The 26,632-nt window shown below is 43.3% G+C and overlaps 1 protein-coding gene and 1 long non-coding RNA gene across 3 annotated transcripts in view; one reads left to right on the top strand and one right to left on the bottom strand.

Annotated features, from left to right (window-relative positions):
- Positions 1–26,372, bottom strand: part of LOC126864798 (proto-oncogene tyrosine-protein kinase receptor Ret-like) — a 35,518-nt gene extending 9,146 nt beyond the window's left edge. The window contains exons 1-9 of one of the 2 annotated variants that reach the window (XM_050616559.1): positions 25,580–26,372; positions 7,977–8,198; positions 7,765–7,892; positions 7,554–7,689; positions 6,454–6,710; positions 5,272–5,443; positions 5,068–5,165; positions 935–1,215; positions 642–833 (exon numbers count right to left, since the gene is read on the bottom strand). In XM_050616559.1, coding sequence (XP_050472516.1) covers positions 642–833; positions 935–1,215; positions 5,068–5,165; positions 5,272–5,443; positions 6,454–6,710; positions 7,554–7,689; positions 7,765–7,892; positions 7,977–8,198; positions 25,580–25,628 — 1,535 coding nt within the window. In that variant the 5' untranslated portion in view covers positions 25,629–26,372. Of the gene's footprint in view, positions 1–641; positions 834–934; positions 1,216–5,067; positions 5,166–5,271; positions 5,444–6,453; positions 7,482–7,553; positions 7,690–7,764; positions 7,893–7,976; positions 8,199–25,579 lie in introns of those variants that run through there. The other variant, XM_050616558.1, reaches the window with a different exon arrangement.
- LOC126864871 (uncharacterized) lies at positions 1,215–2,758 on the top strand. Its single transcript, XR_007689359.1, has 3 exons — positions 1,215–1,487; positions 1,621–1,787; positions 1,920–2,758. It is a non-coding gene; the product is annotated as an uncharacterized LOC126864871 (long non-coding RNA).
- Positions 26,373–26,632: the final 260 nt, after the last annotated feature.

Raw genomic sequence — 26,632 nt, 5'->3', positions numbered from 1 at the left:
GCGCGATTGGTAATGACAGGTATGAAGAGAGCACGAGTGCGAAAGAATGTGAGAAGGCGAGTTACGTTAGGAGTTAAGAGTAGAACCCACGAGAGACAGTGTTACATAGTTTTAGAAGAAAGTTTATATATATTCATTATGGAAATATTAAATTACGCTTGGAGTCGACAGTGGCAAAACTAAAAAGATGTAAATTTTAAAGCAGAGGTTTTCTGAAATTTGCAAAGAAATCCGCGCGAGTCGTTTCGGTGACGTTCTAAGGCGGCTGACATATCGCGAGATAATCACGAAATGATCGATTCTTATTAAACGAGATAATCGATGCACCATGCGCGAAAATTATATAATCCTAGTATAATAGTATAATCCGAAAATAGCGTCAGGAAATAAGACGAGCCAGCGTTATCGCGAAACTAAAGCCAAATTGATAGCTATCATAAACGGTAACTTTGCCCTGTGACGCAAAACTGGCGGAAATCTAACGTATACCGTTTCGCATGATGGAGATAGAAACATAACGCGGATCTTTTATCCGGACGTTATTTTAGTTGTCCCACCGTCGCTGCCAAGCAGCGAAATATTACGATATATTAAATTCCTACATTAAATTCCGACATACGCGAAAGGAAAGCGATCGTCACCTGTAAAATCCGCTGCCAACTCCGCAACTGGATTCGCAGTCCTCTGGCGTTTCCGCGTTGGCGCACGAATGCAACCGGCCGATCTTGCTATGGTTACACGTGTCTAACTTCGACATCGACACAGCCGATAAATTGATCTTTACGGTTTTGGAAGAGATCGGACGATCTTTCGCGTTCCATTTCACTTTAAGCCTGAAACATCGATCCATAGATCGAATCGTCGAAATGTTTTACGCACGATCGTACGGACCGATCACGGGTCAACGAGGCTCCTACGTGCTGTGACCACTTACACCAAATTAGCTGGCTCCGTTTTCAGCAGATCCTCGTCAGCGACGTAGATTATACCGCCCTTGTGAGTGATGGCGAACGCGCTCGACCCGTGAACGTTGAAAGTTATCGAGGTGTGCGGTTCGCTGGTCGGTCTCGCGACTCGGGTGTAACGAGGCGCGAGCCGTGCGACTTTCACGATCGAGGGATACGTGAAGGATTGCTGTTTCCCGGATGATATCGGCGACACGGTCGTCGTGGTCGTTCGATGTTCCGGTCCGTAGAAAGTCAGTGTAATGTTCAGCTATCAGCGACAAACGTAAAACGTGCGATATCGTATTGTAGTAATTTTACAGAGATATATGCGTTAGGAGAAGTTTAATTTATGATATACATAGGTATATGTAGTTATGTACAGGGTGTTTCATTTGTCTTGTCCACTTTGTATCTTTGTTACTTTTGCATATGCAAAAAAGTGTATGGAGGTAAAAGTTGTTTAATCTAGAAATTTAAGTTATGATAAACATAGGTATATGTAGTTATGTACAGGGTGTTTCATTTATATTGTACACTTTAGTATCTTTGTTACTTTTGCATATGCAAAAAAGTGTATGGAGATAAAAGTTGTTTAATCTAGAAATTTAAGTTATGATAAACATAGGTATATGTAGTTATGTATAGGATGTTTCATTTATATTGTACACTTTAGTATCTTTGTTACTTTTGCATATGCAAAAAAGTGTATGGAGGTAAAAGTTGTTTAATCTAGAAATTTAAGTTATACATAGGTATATGTAGTTATGTACAGGGTGTTTCGTTTATCTTGTCTACTTTAGTATCTTTGTTACTTTTGCATATACAAAAAAATGTATGGAGGTAAAAGTTGTTTAATCTAGAAATTTAAGTTATGATATACATAGGTATATGTAGTTATGTACAGGGTGTTTCGTTTATATTATCCACTTTAGTATCTTTGTTACTTTTGCATATGCAAAAAAATGTATGGAGGTAAAAGATGTTTAGTTCAGAACGAGGCATATTGCGGTACATGTCTTTTTCCCTTGCTGGTTATTTTTTTCTTCCTTTATTTTTTATTCTTTTAAGTTTCCAAGGTCATAGACGATTTTGCAATAACAACGACACATCTTTATGCGATGTATTTCAAACGTGTAGATATGTCGACCTAGGAATAACCTCGAGCGGAGAATTCATGATAAATCGAAGGGAAATGAGAAATCGAATTATTTATTTGTTTTTGCCCCAAATTTTCATCATTTTCCTAGAAATAGAAAAAATATTGTAGAACCGCGTGCATCCCCGGGCAAGGAAGTCGAAATTAAGCGAAACGAGATAATAAAAGTAAAAAATGTTCAGCTATCAGAGGCAAGCCTTGCTCTCTTGGTCACTTCATTTGGAAATTCGTTACCTCTTCTACCAAATTCGCAAAGCTGTGCGTGGGTGGCTATGCAAATTGGAATCCAGGATCCTAGAAGTATTTGCCTATGCAGTATTTCGAGACTGAGAGTGACCTTTCACCACGGAATATGGAATGAGAAGGAGTTTTTAGTGGGTAGTCCGCCCAACATCTTAGACAGTGTCATATAGCTAGTGATTGGATCGATACCGAAATTACGTATTGATAATACTCAATCAATTCGGTACCAAAGTACTCCATATAAGACATCGAAATTTTAGATATCTCTCGGTATGACGCGGTAGTTAGGTTGCGAAAAAGCGCCATGTCGTGCGAAATCGTGTTACACGAAACGAAGAATTAACGGAAAATTGGTGATTAGATTCCAAAATCAATTAAAAATAAATTAATTTAAAGCATTACGTATTGATATTATTTACGTTAGTTATGGAAAGTATCAATTTTTCTTCAGAGAGCTTGGAGTTGCCGCTTACCTACAGCGAAAAAATTGCAATTGTCGAGTGCAAAGGATTAATATTCTACCAACTAAAAATGGATTCAAAATCTCGATATTCAAAAGTTCCATGCGCAAATCTGAACCGGCGCGTGACGGTGCTTGCACTTAAAAATTCTCCTCGCAGTTCTTCCTTATAAGAATTTCTCCGATTTCTGCAATTCTCGAAACGTGGCGGAGCAGAGTCGTGTCGCAAGAATTCCGTGTCACGCGAAGGATTCTTGTATTTGGTACCAATCGTCGATATCGATTCTTCTTCGATAGACATCGAACCGATACTGTACCGAATCGGGAATCTTCCGATTCCTGAAGAAATTATCGACACTTGTTTAACGCGTATACTGTAATTAGAAATCATAACGTAACTATGTAACGTATATAGAAACATCATATTCATTCGGAAACTGTATATATGTATTATAGGGTTGGCAACTAAGTGATTGCGGATTTTGACAATACCACCTAATGACAAAATCCACAATCACTTAGTTGCCAACCCAATAGATACGCAGCCATGGTTGCAGTGAATGGAATGGAAAGTGACGGATGAAATATCCGATGACTGCAGTGGATACAGTCGTAAAGATCTATTATATACAGGGTGGTTGGTAACCGGTGGTACAAGCGGAAAGGGGGTGATTCTACGCGAAAAAAGAAGTCGAAGATATAGAATAAAATTTTCTTTTTTTAATTTTTCCATCGAGACAACGATCTACAGTGAGATCCGTTATAACGAGACGCGATAAAGTGCACGCGTACCGAGCGAAAATTCAAAGTCGATTTTCTCGAAAACAAAGCCTCGAACGAAAAATTTTTATTCCATATTTTAGACTTCTTTTTTCGCGTAGAATCACCCGCTTTTCGCTTGTACCACCAGTTACCAACCACCCTGTATATTATCATATTTGATTGCATCGATTTATTGAGTTTGTCAGAACGTGAATTCGTCCCTGATACGATTTTACTGTAACCATAGTCTCGTGAATTTCCCTTTTCTCGCGTAAAAAGACCAAAATAATAGCTGGTATTCAGGAATGGTCGCGAAAGTAGAGAAAAATATTCATCGTCGACTGTTTTCGATTACAAATTCGTTCATCCAATCGAGCGTGAAACAGACGCGGCCATGAGCTGACTCCGACAGGGTAACGCGACGCCGAATGAAAAATTGTCAATCCACGGAAAAAGAAAGCGGCGAAAACGAAATCCCGGCCGATTCGCCGAATTTTTCGACTAGTTTTTAGTGGGCGTTTACGCGAGGCTCGGTTAAACGTTGAAATCGGAAGTTCTGCTCGGAGATAATAGGCAGCTTCCGCCCACGCGTCCGCCGCCGTGCAATTTCTCGACGCGGAACGATCCCATTAATTTTCCTTTAATCGGCTCCTCGAAACCGCACCCAGCTAACACTCTCGCAGCCTTTGCTATCTAATTGTTTAACGAGTCGCGATTACGCCAATGGATCCGTGCCAGCTGAGACCAGGAAGATGTTGTTTGATCGCTGCCCTCCTATTTGTTATCAGGAACTCATTTCGAGATACGAATTCACGACTGAACATCGGACGTGGAATTTGCAGCATCGAAATTGCGAAAGAAAAGTTCGAACTAGGTTGGAAACAAGACCGCGCGTATTTCTATCGAGTTTCTCGTTAAAGGCAGCTTCATCGACGCGGATCATCGTCTCTAAACCGCGAATATTTAATTCCAATTTCATACTTCTACTAATATAAACAAGGAAACTAATGCAATCGTAAAAATTTATTTCTTGCGATAAGCGTCATGAAAAGGTACTTTGATTTCGATACTTTCCATAGTTTTGCATATATCATTTCGCGCAACTTTAACGCCAAGTTTACCCGGTAAAATTTCAATTCAGACCAGCTTCAAATTTAATTAAAAATTCTACGTTCATCTAACTTTTGTTCTTCTATAACTCTTTTACTCGTCTAACTTTATGTAAATTCTTATATTAACAAAATCTGAGAAATTGATTAATCGGATAATATAAATACAATCTTAACTGCAATTTTGAAACCGCTCGTCCGAGTATTAGCGCAAAAATTTCGCACGAGCGCACAAAAATCCGCAGTCAGATCATTGGGGGAAAAAATTTCCCGAATCCTCGCTCGCTGCTATTCCAGTTTTCCCGAATTTTCTTCTTCGCCTCGCGGCTCTTAAAGAAGACCCGCGTTTCTCTCGTTCGCGCCAGCTATCTGCGATAGACTCTGACTCACCGTGTTTTCTCCGTGTCCTGGGATCAGAGACTCGTCCTTCACTTGCAGGATCACGCGATACGGAGACTTTGGCAGAAGAGTGGTTTTTGCGGATATTCCTGTAACGGAGGAAACAGAAATTTACCCGATGCAGACAGATCCTTATCGAGAAAGAAGCGAGGACGATCGAACTGTAGGGAAATACGTTCGTAAATATCGACTCACTGGTGAATATGGCGGTGTACGGGATCCCTCTGGGAACTTCGATCGGCAAAGTGTTATGGGAGACGTTAAAGGCGTCGTGAGCGTCTCCGAGCATACGGACGCTGTAGCGGTTACTACTTTCCGCGTCCGCGTCCTTTAGTATCAGCTTGTTGTCGTCCACCAGTTTGTCGCCCTATCGACACGACACGGATGACAAGATTTTTACGCGAATAGCGAGAAAAATTTCGCCTACTCGGGCGCGGGGGCGACGCGAAGGGACGTTAGGAGAAGCGGGAAACGCGGGAGGATAGGCGGCGAAAGTAGAAAAGAGATTCGGGCTTAATCAAGATCAGACCCCGAAGGGGTTTTCCTTCCCGACGATTCTTCGAGACGGTTCCGTTGTCGCGTTCGTCGCTTCCGTGTCTTTTCACGCTGCAAACAATGCCTCGTGATCGCTGCAACAATGCGCCACTGATTAAGTCGACGACTTTTTAAACGATTCGTCGTCCGTTCGCTAACGAGATTTTCCTTTCATCGACGTAGTGCGTGTACAATGTATGTAGATATATGTGTGTTTAGCGCAACAAGCAGAAGCGCAGTGCAGATGTAGGAGCTCGAAACATTCCGAGGAACGAGTAACGCGAGTGTAGGAATGAATTTTTCCCGACTATCCAGTCGGATTGTGCGAATCCTCGCGTGATCGAATGGAAATATTCTACAGCTGTTTCCTAATTCTGTAGCATTGACGGAAAACCTTGCAGTACGTCGATTAGCGCACGCGACGGCTCGCAGTGAACAGCGTATTCGACACTGTAAGCCGTTCGCGTTTGATCCGAGAGAAATGTCGACTGGAGCCATCCAAATGGTTCGCGTGATCTGTAACGAAGCGAATCTTACCGGCGAACGCGCAGAAATTGGCACCAGCGATCTAAACGGAGCGATTTCGATCTCGAGGATCGACCACGTTCCGGAGGTCCTGAGAAATTTGAAAACGAACATTTGCACCGACTACAGGGGCAAAACGCCAAGTTTATATCACGATGGTATTCGCAAGAAAACCAGGCGAAATATCATCGACGACGATGGAGATTACTTCGATGGCCTGTCTTCGTCGTTCACGAATGAAACTCTGATGATACTCAAAAGTGGAGGACAATCCATTCTTACGGCTGATAAACAGCTGGACAGGATCGCGTCACTCACCGCGGTAAATTCTGGAAGAATCACGTCGATCGAGTGGTTGCCCTGCGCCATCGGTGGATTGTCGTCCTGATCCAAGACGTCGATGTGCAGCGTGTCGATCGGTGCGTACTGCATTCCGGTGATCTCGTCCCACACGATGCACTGAACTTGAACGGCGACTCGCGGTCCGGGGCCTCTAGGCGGCGGACCCAACGCGTCTCTGTCCAGGAACGCGTTCGCGAACAGCGTGTCGTTGGACGTGTGGAAGTATTCCGTGCCTAGAAATTATCGGACGTTCGTACGTTCTCCGCTACTTTTCCACGAACGCTTGACTCGCCTTCCGGGAATTCCAGGAGTTGGCGGCTCGTGCGCGCGCGCACGCGTTCGATGGATTTATTTCCTCGAGCGGGAGAGTCGGACAGATACACTCCCATTCGTAAGATATTAGGACGCTTACAGGAAACCAGATTAACTTCAAAAACGTTTAAGCTCTGGCCGAAGCCTTCAACGATATTTATTATCCCCTGTGGCTCGACTTGTGTATATCTGGAATTTATTACAAAGACCATGGAATCTCGAGGTGAATGAAAAATCGTATATTCGTGGAAAGGTAGAAATCTTATCACAACGACGTTGAATTTCTGCTCGCTTATGTCCACTGTGTTACGTCCACTTCGTGATCGTCGCTTTAATCAACCTTGGTGATACATTCGTACTGTTAAAGTTTCTATGATAATTCGAGGTTTCATTAAGCTTTTGAACAAACATCTCTGAACCTCGCGTGTAATAAACGCGCGTGAACTTCTTCGCCGAGGCGAAGGGATTCCTGATCCATATTCATCGCGTTTCTCTCGCGACTCTTGCGAATAATTTTTACAAATTCACCCCTCCCCACCTCGAATGCAAAACCCTGATCGATGGACCGCTCGATCGACGATTTGAACAAACCATCGCATCCTACGTAAAATCGATAAACGTCCTAATAGTTAGGCGCGGAGGCGTATGCCGTTTCTGTTGAAGCGCACAGGGATATTCCTTCTTCCTGTCTAGAAAACGTGATTCTCTATCGCCGAGCTATAGCTGAGACGCGACGACGAGCATGAAAAGAAAGGGTGACTTGCCGTTTAATAGCTTGTAGTCGGTCACGTGAAAATTGGAGCAAAGGTCGGTGTAAATGCCAGGTCCGAAGGTACCGATCATCGCGACCGGCTGATTTTCGTATATCCTATACCTGGACGCGTTCCAGAAGCACATGTCCTGAAAACGAAACGACGTTGAACGATAGAGCGACAGAGTCTCGCGAAATAGACCGTGCAGCGACGATCTAATTACCTGAACGTAGTCCGCGCATTTGATTTCCGTCCCGTTAACACGAGATGGTTCCACCGTGATTTCCAGGACGGCCTCGTTGCTGTCGTCTTCTTTCGCCACAACGACGATCGTATCGGATCCGGTCGCGCCTTGGCAAGCGGGGAAACGAAAGACGCGGTAACGTCTGCGATCGAAGCGAAACGCGTAGATCGAACAACATCTGCTACACTTACCTTTCTTTGAAAAACCGTGCAGTAGCAAGCTGTTCGTCTCGGAATCTATGGAAACTGTCGGTTCGCGGGGCACGGTGACGCGATAGTTCACGCGACTCGGTTCCGTCGAATCGTTTCGAAGCGTCCTCAGCTCGAGCAGCTTCAACTTCCATGAAATGCGTGCATCGTCCCGCGCCAGGTACGGTATCCTTACGGCCAAGTTCGACTGAGGAAAGTATAGCTCTGGAACAGAGAAGCGGCGCCCTTTACCGAGTCGTTATCTGTACGCGTAAATTTCGAGTCGCTGTTTATTACGCGAAACGGCGAGAACTTGTCGTTTTATTATTCTACGCTTAATTGGTATCGTATTCGGAACATAATTCTAGCATGCTTCGTTCCAATGTGTATTCTGCAATTTACACGATAATAGTCGTTACAGTTGTTCCTTATCGTACAAGATAATGAAATAAAATTGTGCAATCTGACTAGCAAACGTAATCTCTCGTGGTCACCTATGATCCGACGATAGCATTTAGATTAGTATTCCAGTCGTATCAGTTGTTAAGATCATCGGCGACTACTATCGCGTTGAAACAATGCGTACGAGTATTCTCGTTTTTGCTAGAGTAAGTTTCCTGCGACGATCAGTCCGGTACTCGCTTACAAGGCTCCAATACCGTGAGTACTAGTAGTCTGTAAGCGAGTGGGCAAGTATTAGGTCGTCCGAAAAGTTTCTTTCGTTTTATAAGGAAATAATAGATGCACAATATTTTCCGTTTTATATTATTTCATCGAATTACGTACGATCCATTTTGTTCTATCAAAATAAAGATCACAACGTTCGACAGATCAGGTTTCATGTTTGTATGAAGATACATCGTTGTAGAAGACGCGTCTGTAAAAGAACGACACTTTTCGGACAACCTAATACGTCTGTTATCGGCAGCGAGACGCTGGTAGCTTGTCTCCTTACTAACAGATTGGATAAGAATGAATTTCTGAACAGTCGATCACGAGGGACGTAAAAAGTTGTAAGCGAGTTCCTAACCACCAGAAATTGAACTAAAGACGATAAATCAACTCGCAGAGATGCCAGCCAAAAAGGGACGACCGACACTCGAACACCATAGGCCATACTTCTCGTACGAATGCAAGAGTCAGCAGTACAACCGAGCCATCGCGGCTCCTGCGATGCAAAATGTTTTCGATCGCAAGACGAAAATAAACGCTTCGTCTTTGGCATTGTAAAGTTCAACGGTGAGGGTTCGCGTACGGTCAACTTCGTGGAAACGACTCGTGTCAAGGTGAGCGCGTTTAATCGATACACAGCAAGTAGTTAAAGTCCTGCTCGGCGAACGCGCTCGGCCGCACGCTCTTGCAGGATAAGGATCACGATCGAGATCTTCGACGGTGTTTTCGCGGAACTCCAGTCGCGGTTGCGCGATTCCATACGCGAGCGAGATCCGTTCCTGGAACATCTGCGGTTCCACGTGCCGCGTCCACCGTGTTCGCCTCGATCGATACCACACGTTTCGATCGTTCGCGCGACATTTCGCTCTCCTATCGTGCGCCATCTCTGCGAACCAACTCTATGGAAATTTTTGTTTTCGATGGAAATTTTCGAGATGGAATTTTCGAGTTTCGCGCGTGTAGGAATTTCTAGCCGAGGATCGGCCCGGTAATTCCGTGTCGTGGGACGAGGACGCGTGCGTTTTTCGTGAAAGGGGTAGGGTAAGAAGATATTTCGGTAGGGAAGGCCTCCGATGATGGCGATGCCAAGGGCGAGGGTGCGATAGCGAGGGTACGGTGGAAAGGCGAACGATGCGACGGTCACGCGAGAGTCGAGTTAAAGGCGCAAAGTATCTGGAACGCAGACTTGCGAGCAGGCACACGCGCTCGCATACGCACACGTCTCTGTATCGTGGCGTCTGTGTTAAAAGTTGGGATCTAGCTGCTTGGCGAATGCGCGCACAAAGTCTTTCGCGTAAAGGTGCGTTTAAACGAAGCGCGCGAACGATCCTCTTGTTAGTGAAATTTAAGCGGGAACAAGCGTTCCGTCGCCGTTTAGTTGAATTCGTTCGCTGAATTATTTGACCGCGATCGTCGCGAAGCGAGATAAATCTTTTGATGAGATAAACGAGTTTACGAACGATAACGGTTTAACGCGATTTTCGAACAGTGTGAGGCAACGATCTCCAAAATATAAAATAGCTGAATATACAATGTGCAACGAGGACTCGCACTCCATTGTATTTATTACGGTATTTACGTACCGATTCGTTAAGTTCAAGTATATCAAGTTTCATATCTTTTGGCGGTATTTTTATACAACTATGAAGAGTACAGTAGATCTTTGATCATCCGAGGCGATGTAAACCAGGCCTACCTCGAGTAATACGGAATAATTTATTAGTATTCATGAGTCGTATAATAAAATCTTGATGGCTTAAGGTTGTACGCGTATTTGGGTTTGTATAAGCGTATCGTATGTTGTAGGCGTATTTAATCGATTGAACGTTTGATTAACTGTTTTCACGATACCTGGCTATGTACACTTTCGCAGTCTTCGTGCTAAAATTTCGAGAAAAACGAAGTTATGGTAAAGTTGGAAGCGCCTCGAATAATACGGAACTCGAATAGCCGAGACTCCATTGTATTATGAAAATGAAGTATGCAACCTGATAAAAAACGGTTCATTGGAAAATGGAAGTATCTACTTCTTGTAGCTACTGTATTTAATCAAGAACACTGATGTCTTTTTCTCTAAATCATAGTATAAAAGCAACAATAGCTGTCTGGTATGAATGCTCTGACTTGAAACGAACACGATATCTTTCGACGGTGCCACAAAATTTCCCTAATTAATTTATGTCACGAAATGAAAAAGGTTGTAAATCACTGGTACGTTAAACGCGCACGAACGATTTCTATCATTCTCGCTCTATGTGTTGTTGGTCGTTTGGTCTAAATGCGGGTTACCTTTGAACTATCGACGATCACCTCGTCGACACGATTTCACTGACACGGAGTTCGCCGACGATGTTTATCTATAGGGATGACATTCTCTCTTTGCCGATAATTAGTATATTAATTGTCATATGTCATCGCTAATCGTGCATCTGTATCTAAACGTTCATTTCCATGCATGAAAAGATAAAAGGAAATGATAAAAGTTACTACGATATTACGACGTATTGCGTTGGTACTTTATTAATTAACGTAAATTATGCAAGTAAATATTTACAAAAAGTGAGCCACTTGAAAGAAATTTCCACAATTTTTTTATATATTGTCAAAGTTGCAACCCTGACGTACGTATGCGTGGCCTGTAAAAAATCTAACTTCACCCACGTTCATTTCTGCTTAAAAGAAAATTAGATTTGGATTATTTTGAATCTTTTCAAGGTTGGGGCAGGTTTCACTCCGACCACGCTTTTTAACATCGTATTGCATACAGGTACATAATTCTCTGCTACGCGTATGCGTATGACCGCCACTGCAGTTTGCGAGTTACCTTTTCCGTTGAACAGTCGTAAGAAGCGAGTTATATGGGAGTCGTAAAAAATATCAATAGCATAGATTTGAGTAAGGGGAGCGACTGTGCATAACGGACGGTAACGTATGACGATAAGCGTAACAATTTTCGTCAGAAGACGACGTCGATGAAACGACTGGTCGGTGATTTCGTATGCTGGTTTTGGTGAAATTGCGTCGATGAAATGTTTGTGGCTGATTTGAAAGTAGCTCCCTGAACGCGTCTTTAAAAAATTCTCTCAGCGTGCGATCGACGTGGTGAGCGACGATATCGGATCGTTATGATCGAAAACGAAATCGGTCGAAAGGCGAGAGATCGGTCGTTCTAATAGATCTCCAGAGGCACGAGATCGTTGTACCTGGAAACCCTATTCGCACATCGAGTTACGATTCCCGAAAACAGAGACACCGTGAATACGATACGCGCAGCCATACAACTCGGCACCCTCTCGGTCGCCGATCAGCAAGAACCTGCCGCGTTCGAGTCGGCCCACCTCGCCACCTTAGTTACGTCTTGCGCCCATCGTAGGGCCACCGTAGTATCACCATCTCGATATACGCGCCCTCTATTCCTGTAAATTGATTCGCCATCGCGTATACCTGGCCAGACGCCTAATTCGCTCGAGACTGCCACTTTCTTTCGTTTCCTGTTATTTTCTTAGTAGGCAGCACTATATCTTCGTTGCTTGGCTTGCACTAAAATATATTTTATTTATTTACTTATTCATGGCTGTTCTCCTGCGGGTTAGGAATTTCCCCGTTACTTTTCTCTTTGATATATACTCATGGTCTACTTTTCTAACCTTAACGTTTTTCGTACTCGACGTTTAGACTGAAAAATTGCAACTCAAATTTTACCTTAGGACCTTTATATTTAGCATAATAAAGGACCTTTAGCATCCTTTATATTTTTTATTGTCTATACTTCTTTAACAGTGACGTATAACCTCGCAGTCTTTTAATTTCAACAACGTATAAACCTAAACGGAGACATACAATATGAAACTCTAACAATTTTGCTACATTATTTTTATTACGTTATTAACATTCGCGATACGTGGCAAATGTTAATCTCTTGTTTCTTCTTCTCTTTCCCTCGATGCTGCTGTCTCTTCCTTTCACTATCTTTTCTCGATTTCCTACTTTGCTCGCTTTCAAACGTTTGCCAACGCCTTCTGCGAATTTCTTTCCCCGATTTTCCGATTCCCAGCTTTGTAATACGTGCATCTTTCATCGTTTTTCACGAGTATCTCATTCGGTTTCGCGTCTTCTCGAGCGTGTCCTGATTTTCAGATATTTTTCAGCTCCTTCCGCCGGTTTCTTTCTCGTTTCTTCGATCTTGGAAAAATATCTTCCACCGCCTATCGCTCTCGAACGATGGCGCATCGCCACGACTGAACGTAGACATCGAAAGCAGCTCGATCGCGCACACCTGTACAAACATCTCCGCTCGGAAAATTAACAAGTTTCTCATTGTCGCGCGACACTCGCGCGAACGTATCACTCGGCTACCGTCGACCAGCTTCTCCTTCCTCTGCGCCACCCTCCAGCCATTCGACACCTCGGTTTTCCTTCTTTTTCCCTTTTTCGATCACCGACAGCCAGGCCCATTCGTTTTCAGGACGCGCGTTTCCACGCGCTATGCCGAATTCGGAAATAGCTTAACTATATTTAGGTGATTTCGACACCCTAACTCAGGGAAAGGTGTGTTGCTCTTACCCGGCAACTTTTAAACGCCGTAACAACGAACTTACGACCTTCTTAATATCTCTCTTCGATATTTATCGGTTTTTCCGAAGAAGAAAGATCGGGGCAAACGAACGAGAAGAGAGCGTCGAGACGAAAGCGTTCACTCTTAAAACGTAGCCGTCGTCGCGTGTCTCTTCGCGCTTATCCTTCGCTCGACCTCGAAAAAGAAATTCGTTAAAGTCGAATTTACACCTTTTCGTTCCGGACGAACATCGTGAATGATTCGTGGAGAAACATTTTCGTCCCCGTTTCGCCCGAAAAACGAACGAGGTAAGGCGAACTTTGCTTTGGACGTCTCAAACGAATATACAGGGTGGTTGGTAACTCGTCCTGTTTTGCGACCAAGTTTTCAGGACAGAAAAAATAAAAAAAAAACAAATTCGTATAAAAGCTCCGCTCCCCAGCGGCTTAAACCCAAAAATTGTATTAAACACGAAAAATGTAAAGCGCCCACACATAATATAGCATGGCTACGTCGTACCGCCGCGTATCGGTACCTTTGCCTAACACATCATTACAAAAATTCACCGTTTATTGTGAATACCAATATGTATTTAAAACTGTATCTTGTGCTAAATAAACATCATTAAAAAAAAAAAAAAAGGTAGTTGGTAACTGGCGGTACAAGCGGAAAGGGGGTGATTTTACGCGAAAAAAGAAGTCGAAAATATAGAATAAAAAAAATGTTTTTTTTTTAATTTTTCCATCGAGACAACGATCTGTAGGAGGTTGATTAATGAGATTATTATTAGGTGAAGTCGTCGATGTATTTTAAATTTGTCAATACAAGTCCAAGTCGCGATACGGTGTGTATAAAATCGTTTGGTCGCAGTGTATACTGATTCGTTTGCGATCGCGTCCGTTTATTTATAATAGTCAGGGGGAAGTCGGAAGATTCAAATTTGTCTTGCCTTACAATACCTGCGACCGCGGTCTTGATACTCCGCAGCAAAACAACATGATTTGAATCGAATTCTAACTCTTGTGCCGCTACAGATCTACAATGAGATCCGTTATAACGTACCGCACGCGTACCGAGCGAAAATTCAAAGTCGATTTTCTCGAAAACAAAGCCTCGAACGAAAAATTTTTATTCTATATTTTCGACTTCTTTTTTCGCGTAGAATCGCCCCCTTTCCGCTCGTACCACCAGTTACCAACCACCCTGTATAAATACACCGGCTCTCGTTTTTTATATTCAATTATAACGTAATTTACATATCTTCGCTTGATCTATCGAAAAATATCGCTTTCCTTCAAAGTGATCATCCTAAGTGGTCACCATGAACGAGATAGTTGTTCGTCTTTCACGTTCAAGTCGAATTTACACCTTTTCATTTTGGATTTCCATGATCACCGGGTGATTGGACATCAACAGCGGCTATGAAAATGAAAGATGAAAACCGGCGGAATATTCCTATCAGTTGAATTCATCCACGATGGATGCCTCTACTTTGTTTATATTGTTCGGCGGCCACTTTGGACGAAGCGCGAATGAAAACAACGTTTTTCGACGAATCAGCCACGACGATGATCCAAATTGGAAATATGTAAATTCGGCTTCGCTGCGAACCAATCATCCAAGATGGTCATCCGAAGTAAAAACTGTATCGGATTTACGTGGTTTCGCTTTGGAAGGAAGATACTTTTATCCTCGTTCCATTCGCGTATAAAATAAGAATTTAAGCAGCGTTCGTCCGCCGTGTTCCTTCGGCTCTTAAATTCGGCTTTAGGCTTCTTCCGACTTTTCCAACCCGGTAACGTCGTTGCGCAACCGACGCGGCGATATCTGTCGATCGAAATCTCGACTGAAATCTTGAATGAAAATCACGCGAGAATAAAGCCTTCCTTCTATTTGCTTTGAGAGCGACGTTGTGAAAGGACGCAGGTCGTTCTTCGAGTATGTATACACGTAGCCACGCGAGCCACGTATCGACCGTTTCTTTAATTCACCCCTTTGTGGTTCGTTGAAGGAGCTCGTGGACGAGTTTCGCCTGGAACTCGAAACATAACGCGACGCAACGTAACGCAAGAGCGTCGTGCCAATTTTACCGGCAATAAGGCGTCGAACGGTTAATCAAAGTTACAGTAAACACGGCCTACTTTTTAAGGGGCGATTACCTCGCAACGAGCGCTTCGATTTCATTTCTTAGATCCGCTGCGAACAATAGCGACGACGCGCGATTTTTCCTTTTTCCTCTGTTATCCTTCGTCTTTCGTTCGTGTTCTCGTCCCGTCTCTTTTGACTTTTCTTCGTTAACATTCGCCCTCGTTTCGTTTCCCGATCGTAGATTGCTTCTCTGAAATATTCTGTGTACAGTCTACATTCATCTCCTATCGATGTCATTTCGTTCGTGTTTCGTGTCAAAACGAAAATAGATTCGTTTCATTTGTTTCACTTTCACGGTTAACAAATTTTTCCGGTTTCCAACTATAAGATTAATGGTTCTTTCTCTCTCGTGCATCGGCCGTAGGTATCGTTTACACGATTTAATTCTGAACAATGAAAAACTCGTTTCGCCTTTTTCTGATTTCGCGTACAGTTTCGTACCGTCAGTCGCATTAATATTCGCACGCAGAACTATCTGTGCAGTTGCGGCTTTGTTTAAATATCGTGTGGATTATTCGACGAAGATACCAAGCCATTTATCATAGCTTAAAAATTCCTAGATAATTTCTTCCTAAAAATAACCTTTCACTTTCCGATAGATTTTGAAGAGAAAATTGTCTCATTTTCACGTGGTGCCAGTATTCAAGAAAAGGTACCAATCTCGATAACGGACAGCTTGTAATTTATCACAGAGGAAAGCGTAGAGGTTCTCGCGAAATTGCACAATTGTTAATAGCAATCGTAGCTATAATGAAGAAGATCGCGTCGAATTTAAGAAAGAAAAGAAAAAGGACAATCTGCTCTCTGTTAAAAATCTATTCAATCTACCTATACAATTAAACGTTATTGTTTTGTCGGAAGAAATTGTTTGAGCATTGTTTCAAGCTATAATAAATGGTTCGTATTTCCGTAGAATAAACAGCGCGATATTTAATACAATACAATACAAAGATAGTGGCGCGCGTTCGTCACACAATATAAATGCGACTAACTATATGTAATCGCTTCGTAATACCTCGAAATACCTATCGTTTGCATAATTTCAAATATTTTCCTTCCATTAAATCTAAAATACAGGGTGATTGGTAACTGATGGTACAAGCGGAAAGGGGGTGATGCTACGCGAAAAAAGAAGTCGAAAATATAGAATAAAAATGTTTCGTTCGAGGCTTTGTTTTCGAGAAAATCGACTTTGAATTTTCGCTCGGTACGCTCGTTATAACGGATCTCATTGTAAATCGTTGTCTCGATGGAAAAATTAAAAAAAAAAATGTTTATTCTATATTTTCGATTTCTTTTTTCCCGTAGAATCACCCCCTTTCCGCTCGTACCATCAGTTACCAACCACCCTGTATAGTAAACGAAGCTGTCGGTGCCAACGTAGAATTTGCATGCAACTTATAACAAAACGGATCGTCTCGATTCGTTAAACGGAAGGCAGGAACGTTGCAAGCTCGTCAAACGCGTCGACGAGTAATCGCGTTGCACGTTGAAATTGACTGTGTGTCGGTAGCGTTATATTCTTATTAACTCGGATGGTGTAGACGATTCGATAGCACATAGTTGTGGCGATAATACGCTACAAACGCGTACTGGAAAGCGACGTTGACAACGGCTAACTAAACGGCCGTATGGCGTTTCTGTTTGCTCTGTATAATGCTACGGATGCAACGTGGAAACGATAGAACGTGTAACGAGCCACGGTGACTAATTTCTTGTTCATTTTTACCTCATATTTCATTCATCGATCGGGCTGCTTTTCTTATTTTACGACTGGCTTTTTTTTTTTATACCATGTAGATTTCTAGACGATATGACGCGTGTTTTCAAATCGCGCGTTCGATCGCGACCTACTATCGATTCCAGTCGTTATCGACGTTGTACGACCGGTTTCGATTCGAATAACAGCGTAGATACGAGTGATCGATGAACCATAATTACGATACTCGCGAGTAATCGCGCGTTTACACTTCCAACCATCGAGCGGAATGCGCCTTAATAATTTAATGAAATTTAATAATACGAAAACGTAAAGGAGAGTTCTTTTCGCCGATCGGAAATCGAACATCCTTCTTGTGCTCCAAGAATCGCCCCGACACGCTCGTGCGACTGTTCGTACCGTGGAAAGGGCGAGCCAATGGTTTCACCAAGCATTCCTCCAAATGTTTGGTTTTACAAATGGACGTTGAACATATTAAATTAGAAATAATATTGAAACGTTCGATGGATTCTCCGAATCGAGAAACACTCGGGCGTTTCAAACAAAGGCGACGATTTGGAAACCATCGGATGGAATTGTGTAGATTAGATCCTCAAAGAAATATATTTAACGATCTCGAGTATTTAACACTAGAACTGCCGATAGTTAACGCGAAGCTATTTCTACGAAATGCAGCCAAAATGACTGGTCTTGGAAAAATACGAAATAATAGGATATTTTTATATTTATTGATTACAGAAGAAATTCCATGTTATGTTGTACACTTTTGGTATTAGTAATCCATCTGGAACCTAAACAAGGGTTGACACATTTGTAGAATCGTAGAACCAGTCATTTTGACTGGTGTGATATTTCTAGCGTTAGCATCTAGCGACCTAGCGATCGATCCGGAACTTTCTTGATATCATAAAGAATACTTTCATAAAAATTATAAAAACGTGTGAGAAGTTGTACGAAACGAGGAAACTGGTTAATTGGGGTTCGATAAATAGATTGCAAGACCCTCTTACGCTTTGACAAGTACCAGTCATTTCGACTGCTGTCGGTATAAGTAGCCTTGATACAAAATTATTTTGAGTTTGAATACGTAAAAAACAAAATGAAATTCGTTACATTATTCTTTTAGTTATCATTGCGGGAAAAATATATAACACGAAGCAGGAACTTTAAAATAAAATTGTAAAACCAGTCGATTTGGCTGGTGTGGTAGTTCCAGCGTTAATTACGATTTGTACTTCGTTGTAACTTCGCCAAGATTAAATCGCATGTACGAAATAACGAGACAAAATCACGAATCTACCTTGCGAGGTCATCGGCGTGTTCCTGAAGTCAAAAAGCGAATTTTCCAATCTACTTTGTTTTTTCCATTCTTTTAACAGTTATCCACGAACATACCGATATTATCATCGGATTGTCAAATTCAGCAAACCAATTCACTGGCAGCGTGAACTTCTTTCACGACTCTATATATTTTCTTCTAAATTAAAACGCACAGAAAATTCTCCGAAAGCGGGTTCGACGTTCACACGATTACTGTAATAATCGCACTAATTTTCTAGCCCGCGATGTTTCGTTCGCCTACAACAAGCGAGTCAACCCGTTTACAACGAATTGAATAAATCGTGGAAAACGAGGAAACTCGCGATCGCGATTGTAATTTCTTCGTCGTTCGTCGTTGTCACGGGTCCGAGCGAAGATTAAATGGAAACAGCTATCGATCATTCTGAATGCTCGTTTTAATCTCCACGAACGTCCACTGGCATTCGTCGCGAAGGCATAGAGCGTTCTCAGATCATCCGAATATTCCATTTATTAGGTTGTCAAAAAAGTTTCTTCCGTTTTATGAGAAATAATAGACGCACAACGTTTTCTGTTTTATATTATTTCGTTGAATTACGTACGATCCATTTTGTTCCGTTGAGATAAACACGACATTTCACACACTTGGTTTCACGTTTGTATGTTTCGCGAAAGAAAGACACTTTTCGGACAACCTAATACAATTCGCTGAACGATCGCCAAGCGGCAAAGCTTCCATCTTATTAAACTTAACTCGCTCGTTCGTTTTACAAAACGTTGTTAAACCGGAAGAACGAGGCATTCGTCGCTCGGTTGGCGCGAGCGCAAAGGCTCTATGGTTGTGGCGTGTTCTCAGTAGCGCTCCTCGATCATTCGACCGACGGAAGAGAAGCAAGAAGGTTTTCATCGTACTACGCCGTATCGACGATACACGGACATCGTCTCTTTGACAAGCTGATCTCCGCTATGAGCGAAGACTGAAGCGAAACGCAGAGAAGAGGAACGCTACGCGATACGTCGGATACATGCTCGATCCCCGATGCTTACGAAGATGGAAACGAGTATTAGCATATACGTAGGATATACCGTGACCGTACGAAAAGGACGCTCGCTCTTCGCGTTTAGACTTTCAAATTAGAGGTATTCGTCCCGTTAATCGTCTCGTCGCTTGCCATGGAAATAACCGACTATGGAAAAACGCGTCAACGAACGGGCGGCGAAAAAGGAGAAAAAGGGTAGGTAGGTAGATAGATAGGTAGAGTCGGTACAGCAACGAGAAGGTACGTTCGTTGTAATTTCAATGGCGTGCCTACTCCTACCGTTCTTGTACTCGTTAACGACTCGTAACACGTATCGCGATGCGTCTTGGTTCGCGTTTACGAGACACTTAAAAGTTGATCTCGCGAGTGCGACTCTTAATTCCATCTGCGATCGCACCTACGCCGTAACCGTCGTCGTAAATCGCGATTTTCGAAAAAATTGGCGGACTTGGAGGAAGCTACTGGCGATACGGTTGCTTCCACTTCTTGCCGTTATAGTATTTGGGTTATGGGGTGTGGCATACCCGTGGGATTCTCACTCACGGTTCACCTACATACGCTTAATGTTTTTCCTAGTAAACCTTAAATTAAATTACAACGTTAACGAATTACACGTGAAACACGCGCGGCGACTAGGTCGATCCACCTTCGCCGTGTTCCTATTGTTCGTCCATCGTTCGTCCGTGCTTCTCCCATTAGCCTTTTCGTCGCAGGTTTCGACTAAACGAGCAAGAAACGTCGAACGAAATTCGGTGTTTTACCTCGTTTAGATCGGAACTCAGACGAAAGAGACACGTTCGGTACGTTCTTGCGATATTCGGCGATCCTCGATTCTCAGAATTATTCTCAAATTTTCACTAGTTTCTGAAATTCATATACAGAACATTTCGCAGCATCGACCTGAACATACATCTAAATACAACGAAGAACGTTCGTTTAAATGTATACCCTTTCTTCGTGAGATACAACTTTACGAGATCTTCCTTTATAAGATGCAACGAATTTTCTATTTGATTTTGTTCGTCTAATTAAAACTCTGCGGAAGATGCTCGAAATGACCCCATCTTACATTCGAAGAAGGTAGAGTCGGTAGACGTCTTAGAACTGATAATGGATCCTCTTACGTTCCGAATGGTTTCTGGTTTTCTTGAAACTTGTCGCAAAGCTTAGTCGATTCCGAATCTAAGTATCTCGACATTTTCAACAAGCGTTGCCTACCCGATAGATTCTAAGTGTCTCTGCAAGTAAAAGTCCAATAGATTTAAGTTCGAGGAAAGGGCAGGCCATAGCCATAGAAGCTGCACGCGCGATACATTTATTTAGAAAGCGTTGATTGAAAAAGAGCTTGCCTCGTAAACGACGAAGACAAATAAAGTACACGTTTGTACGAACTTCTTTCGTTGCTTTCAGGTGTACGATTAGTGGAGTCCGCGTGTTCCGTTACGTAGTCAGTGGAAATAAAATCAATTAAATTATCGCCATATGTAGGTGAAGATAATCTTCGTTTTAAAAAGTACAATAGATTGGAAGTCGCACATCGCTAGTTTCTTTTCGTCATTTAAATCGAACGAAACATCTGCGAGCTTGTTCTATGAATTCGTTCGCTGCTTTCGCGGTTAAAAAAAACGAACAAACATTTCTCGCCTATTCTTTAGAATGCTGTAAAGGTGCGTTCAAACTATCAATGTTTATTGGCAATACTTCGAGGTTCTCAACGTTCTTCTAATATCGGCAATATCGCACTGACGATATATACAGGGTGGTTGGTGGTACAAGCGGAAAGGGGGTGATTCTACGCGAAAAAAGAAGTCGAAAATATAGAATAACAATTTTTCGTTCGAGGCTTTGTTTTCGAGAAAATCGACTTTGAATTTTCGCTATAAAGGATCTCACTGTAGATCGTTGTCTCGATGGAAAAATTAAAAAAAAATTTTTATTCTACATTTGCGACTTCTTTTTTCGCGTAGAATCACCTCCTTTCCGCTCGTACCACCAGTTACCGACCACACTGTATATATCGATGGTTTTTACGTACGATAACGTGGAACACTCGAAAGTATCGGCAATGAATATCGATATTGCGAACGCCACTTTAGAGCACTTGGGCGAATTCTTTGTGCGGAATTTCATTTTACTAAAACGAGCGACGAACGAGCACTCGCACGCTCGATCTAAACGCACCTCAACACGTTCACCGCGTCTCGCACAATAGCCGTCTTTGTATCGCGAAACTTTGCGTATATAACCGATATGAACATTATGAAATACTCTTTCATAATTTCAGGAATTTTATTTCGCCTGCCTGATTCCAGTCGATGGCATACGCAATCCGAAGGTATGCGGCGAGTTGGATTCGCGTCGCACACGCGGCGAACGTTTTAAATCGATCGCGATCGAAATTCCGATGTACGATACCAACGATCATCGTCTACGTTGTATCGCGTGCAAACAAAGGACCTCGATACACCGTGTACCGACGTGAGACTCCGCCAGGATTACGGAGAACAAAGGCCAAAGCATAAAGAGCGTAACGACGGAACCTGGTTCCGTCGATAACTAATCACGCGCATCGAATAGAATCGAATCGGCTAGCGACGTATCTACCGTAAAGTGTACAACGCGTACCGAAACGCTACGCGCAATGCACCTGGTAAATACCGAGTACAAAGGTACTCGGCGATCGGTGTTTGCTCGAGCAACTCGGAGAAACCTTTTGCCTTTTGATGGATCGAAGCTCGGCCGAGTAGCTAACGTTTGGAGGAACGTTAGTAATCCCTTTGTCATCGCGCTGATGCGCAACCGTTGTTCCTATTTTGGTGAAAACGTATTTCGTTAACATGTCGGATGACAGGTATATCAGGTTGCCCGAAAGGTGATAAGGTTCATAAGGTGATAACAGATGAACAACAATTTCTGTTTTATATTATTTTATCTAATTAGGTATGATCCATTTCGTTATATAACGTCCTTCGTGCATATAATAAACTAATATAAATATAAATAATGAGCTAATATAATAAACTAATATAAAACAAAACAACATTGTACGTCTATTATTTCCTTACAAAACGAAAGAAACTATTCGGACAACCTAATAGATTACAGCGGCCCAGAAATTACGCAAATTAGGAAATTCGCGCAAGTTCGATTCCGATCGTTTACTTCACTCGGGATTTTTGATTTTCCGTTCGCGCTACGTTCGTTCTAAACGTCGCGATCTTTCTTGGAGATCCGACGCCCCTAACTCTGTCGTCCCTTTCTTTCTTTCTGACCGGTCTTCTACCTTTTCCCCCTCTTGTTCTGATTACGAATTGGTAGTCAGGGGGCGAGGGTTGCTTTTAAGGTCGGCGTTGATTAACGATTTCGTAGCTGCACGCGATGTTAGCGGTTCGTCGATTTCATCGTTCGCCAACAACTTTACCATCGTTGCCACTTTGCTGGACGCCCGTGCTGCTGAAAAACTCGGAAACTCTCTTCTTTCTTGCTCTCGTCGTTTGCAACGATCGCTCGCGTTACATGGACGTAGTATTTTTGGCCGGTAAACCACGGCCAACGACAAACGAACGGTTAATGGTGTTCGTTCGAAGAGACACGGTCGATTGCTGGCGCAAGCATAAGCAGCCATAGATTGGCGCGTGCATGCGGGTCGCGAGTCTCGAACGTTAATCGGCCGCGTGCACCGGTCTCGGAATTAACGCGGAATTGAGTGCAGATAACTCCACGTTGGTATTATGGCGTCGCCTGGTGAGGGTGATGTTACGTTCGCGCCATCAACACGCAACGTGTTAATCCTTTGTCCTTCTCGGCTCTATATGACCCGCAGTGGATGTTACATTTGGATAGATATTATTAAAATATATTGTTTTTAAATACAAATGTTTGCGAATAAATTGTTTTTCAAAACGTCTCATTTTTACTATAATTTCTGTAGCTTTCGCGTATTCCACGATTCTTTCGGAGTGAAATAGTCGAAAGGAGGAAGATATCCGAGGAGATACGAACGCGATGAAGAAGCGATAAAGACAGCAGAGTTGGGAACTCCGAGGAAACTCAGTCACACCGAATGGCCACGCGTTTTCGCTTAAGTTTAAGTTCACCCGCTTATGAAACAAAGACGTAAGCGGCGCTCATGCAGCGCAAAGTGGAAACAGTGGAAATTCGACTTTAGAAATCCTGTGCATCGTGGCGCGCGCCAGATTTCATCGAGCGTACACCACCAGCTCATCTGTACTCGCGTCGAGTCGCGCGTTCACGCACCGAGAAATCATACGCAAACGGAAAGCCATTCTCGGGAACCCGAGATAAACGCGTTGCGCTCCGATTGCGTCTCACGGGCTTTGAATCGTACGAGAAAACGCGCGTCCATTGGACTTTCGATTTTGAAATCAGTCGTTCGAACGTTCTTAGAACCGTGCGAAATCGGTCGATGGCTCATCGACCGGTTGTCGGCTCGATTTCATCCGATTCTCGCGTGTTTTTCCACCGTTAAATGATCGTTTTGCATGTCTGCGATACGCAACTGGCACACGCGCTCGGTGTCTTGTAATTAATCGAAAACTCTTAGTGACCGCTGTAATGGCGCGTTAATGAATTTTCCGAGACAAACGACGCCGTTAAACGTTTCGCGATATTAAACTGCGGATTTCTATGCGATTTTTCGTATTTCTATAATTTCAATAAATGAAATCGAATTTTAAGATCAAGAGAGAGAGAGAGAGAGAGAGAGATATTTGTTTCGTTTATTAAACAACATCTGTAACGAGTATTCTGTTTTGCATATTTTATATAATTTCGTGCATTACGCAAATTATCTTTGCAGCTGCGAATTTTCCACGAACGCATAAATTCATGGAAATCCGATGTCTAGTAATTATCATGCGCTCGCTATTGTACTCCACGCGTTCGATTTCAACTCGATCCAGTAGCTTTTCTTGGGGGCTGCGAAATGTGTAAAAGCTGGATCACATTTTTATTTTCCAAACCTTTCGCAAGATTACAAATTTTCCTTCGTAATTTACACTTCGACATCTATCTGCGCGATACCGCGGCTCAAACGATTAATCGTCCTATCTGTAAATAATTAAACAAACCCATCTAACGAGCTTCTCAGAATGTTTTTGTTCTTTTTTTTATTTCGTAGACTTTTCACGATCGATTCTCATTGAGAACTATATAAGTGAATTATTTTGACGCGCTACTGTAACCTTCTCAGAATGTGACGTAATATTATTTCTATCTTGTTCGTAGATTCGCTTGGACTCGTTCGACGATTCTCGTTCGTTGGTGATCGGCGATTCGACAGAAACCGCAGAATGGACGAACGATCGAAAGGGAAACGTTAAGAGGACGTTGGTTCGAAGGGAGAAAGGTAAGCGTAAACGTATGAACTCTAGCGAAGCGGTATCGATTTTTCGACTGCATCGGAATCACGTGAGACCGAGGTTGCACGCGACATCGCGATATCGCGATATCGTGTCCCCCGATTACGGTCAAGTGCGAATGTCATCGGTCCACAAACCTTCGCGTGGCGGCGTTCCTTTGAAAATATACTCGGTTCGTTCGGTTTTTCCGTCCGTCGACTCGCTTCGATAGCAAAAGTCGTTTGCTCCACTTACGTCGATCGGGCGAAATCCCGAAACCGAACTTGGCCAGTCGCTGATGCTAATTCGGGTTGTGCAATGTACGCAAATTTTAGCATACAATGCCGGTTCGCGTTGATTCGTCGTAGATCTAGTAGCGTGACTTTGCGCGATCGAGCACGACACGGCGGCGCGACGTGCCATGCCGGTAGCGCACGCATTTTTATCCCTTTTTTCATCTTGCTCGTATTTCTCGCCTTTCTCTTTTTTCTTTTCAGGGAGCCATGTTTTTTTCAAAACTATCCTACACGACGAAGATATTGAGCACAGGGCTTGTATTTTTTAGGTAGCCGTTTTAGACGTTCGAACGTCTACAGACACGCATAAACGAGATTATTAAAATTCTGACGCGTATCGAGAGATACACCGTATTTGGCTCGATCGATTATTTATTCGTATTTATCTGTTTTTATTTGACGATCTAAGAGAAAGAAGGTCAGCGAGCGTTTCCGACCGAATAATCAAGTTTCGCGTAATACGAAAATTCGGTGCCGCACGCCGTTCGGAAATCGCGGCTAACACCGTTTACTTACCAGAGGCTAGAATCCCCATCGGCATCAACAACAACGGAAGCAGCAACATCGTAGTCACGATCAAGCGAGCTATTCGCGCGATATTTCCCGAACGATCGAAAGAAACGGCGACGTTGTCGCTCTATCTACATCCTCGGTAGATCGCTATAACCAGAAACTCCACTCCACTTTGCACCATTCGATCGCCTTTATTTATATACGATTTCCTAATATAATTCCTCACTAGTTTTTGACTGCTGGTTTCCGTCGAACGCGTATAAAGAAGACCGACAAACTACGCAAATGTACGCAAAAGGCGAAGAAGATGGACTCGTTCGTTTCCTCGATGAACTACGCGCATGTTAGCTGGACAACCACGAGCGACCTAGAACTCGCGTCGAACGACGCTTGGAAACGTTGTTTCGCGGTTTCGCGCTGATCGTCCGTTTTCGAGGAAGACGCGGCTGGCTATCGACTGACGTGCGAGTCGAATAGGTCGTAAAACGCGCTACCTAACAGTTGTACGTTAGCGATCGGCCGCACGAGCGGACGTTTCGTTTACCAGCCACTGACCGGTCGATGTCGCGAAACACGGTACACGCGTCGTCGATGTCATCGTCTCGAATCGAAAGAACGTGATCTCATCCTGTCGACCGACCGGACGTTCGGCACGCGCGCCTTTTCTTCGCTCGTTTACGGGCAAACGAGAGAACAAAGTCGATGTACCGGGGGTACGTGGATTGGAAAAAAAGTCAGAGACCGCGTCGCGACGCCGAGCCGCACCAGGCATAACTGAGAGCGTTGTCGGACACCCGCCGTTATCAGGTACGATTGGAGGCGAGGTGCGCGTGCGCGTACGCGTACGAATACGCACGTGTGCGCACCCCCGAGAGGAATCGGGACAAACCGAGCGAGGCACAGCCGCTCGGGGAATAGGTGCGACCCTTCCTTCCCTACGAGTCTTTTCCCATATTTACCCGTTCTAATTATTCCTTTCCGCGGTAGCCTGACGCACCTTCGCCTTTCGCGCAATTCCACCGTTTCTTCCTATTCTATTTGCATCGTCTTCCGTTT

This window comes from Bombus huntii, chromosome 4 (genome assembly GCF_024542735.1).
Source record: "Bombus huntii isolate Logan2020A chromosome 4, iyBomHunt1.1, whole genome shotgun sequence".
In the NCBI taxonomy this organism is placed as follows: Eukaryota; Metazoa; Arthropoda; class Insecta; order Hymenoptera; family Apidae; genus Bombus; species Bombus huntii.
This window is presented reverse-complemented; position numbering and strand designations above follow the sequence as displayed.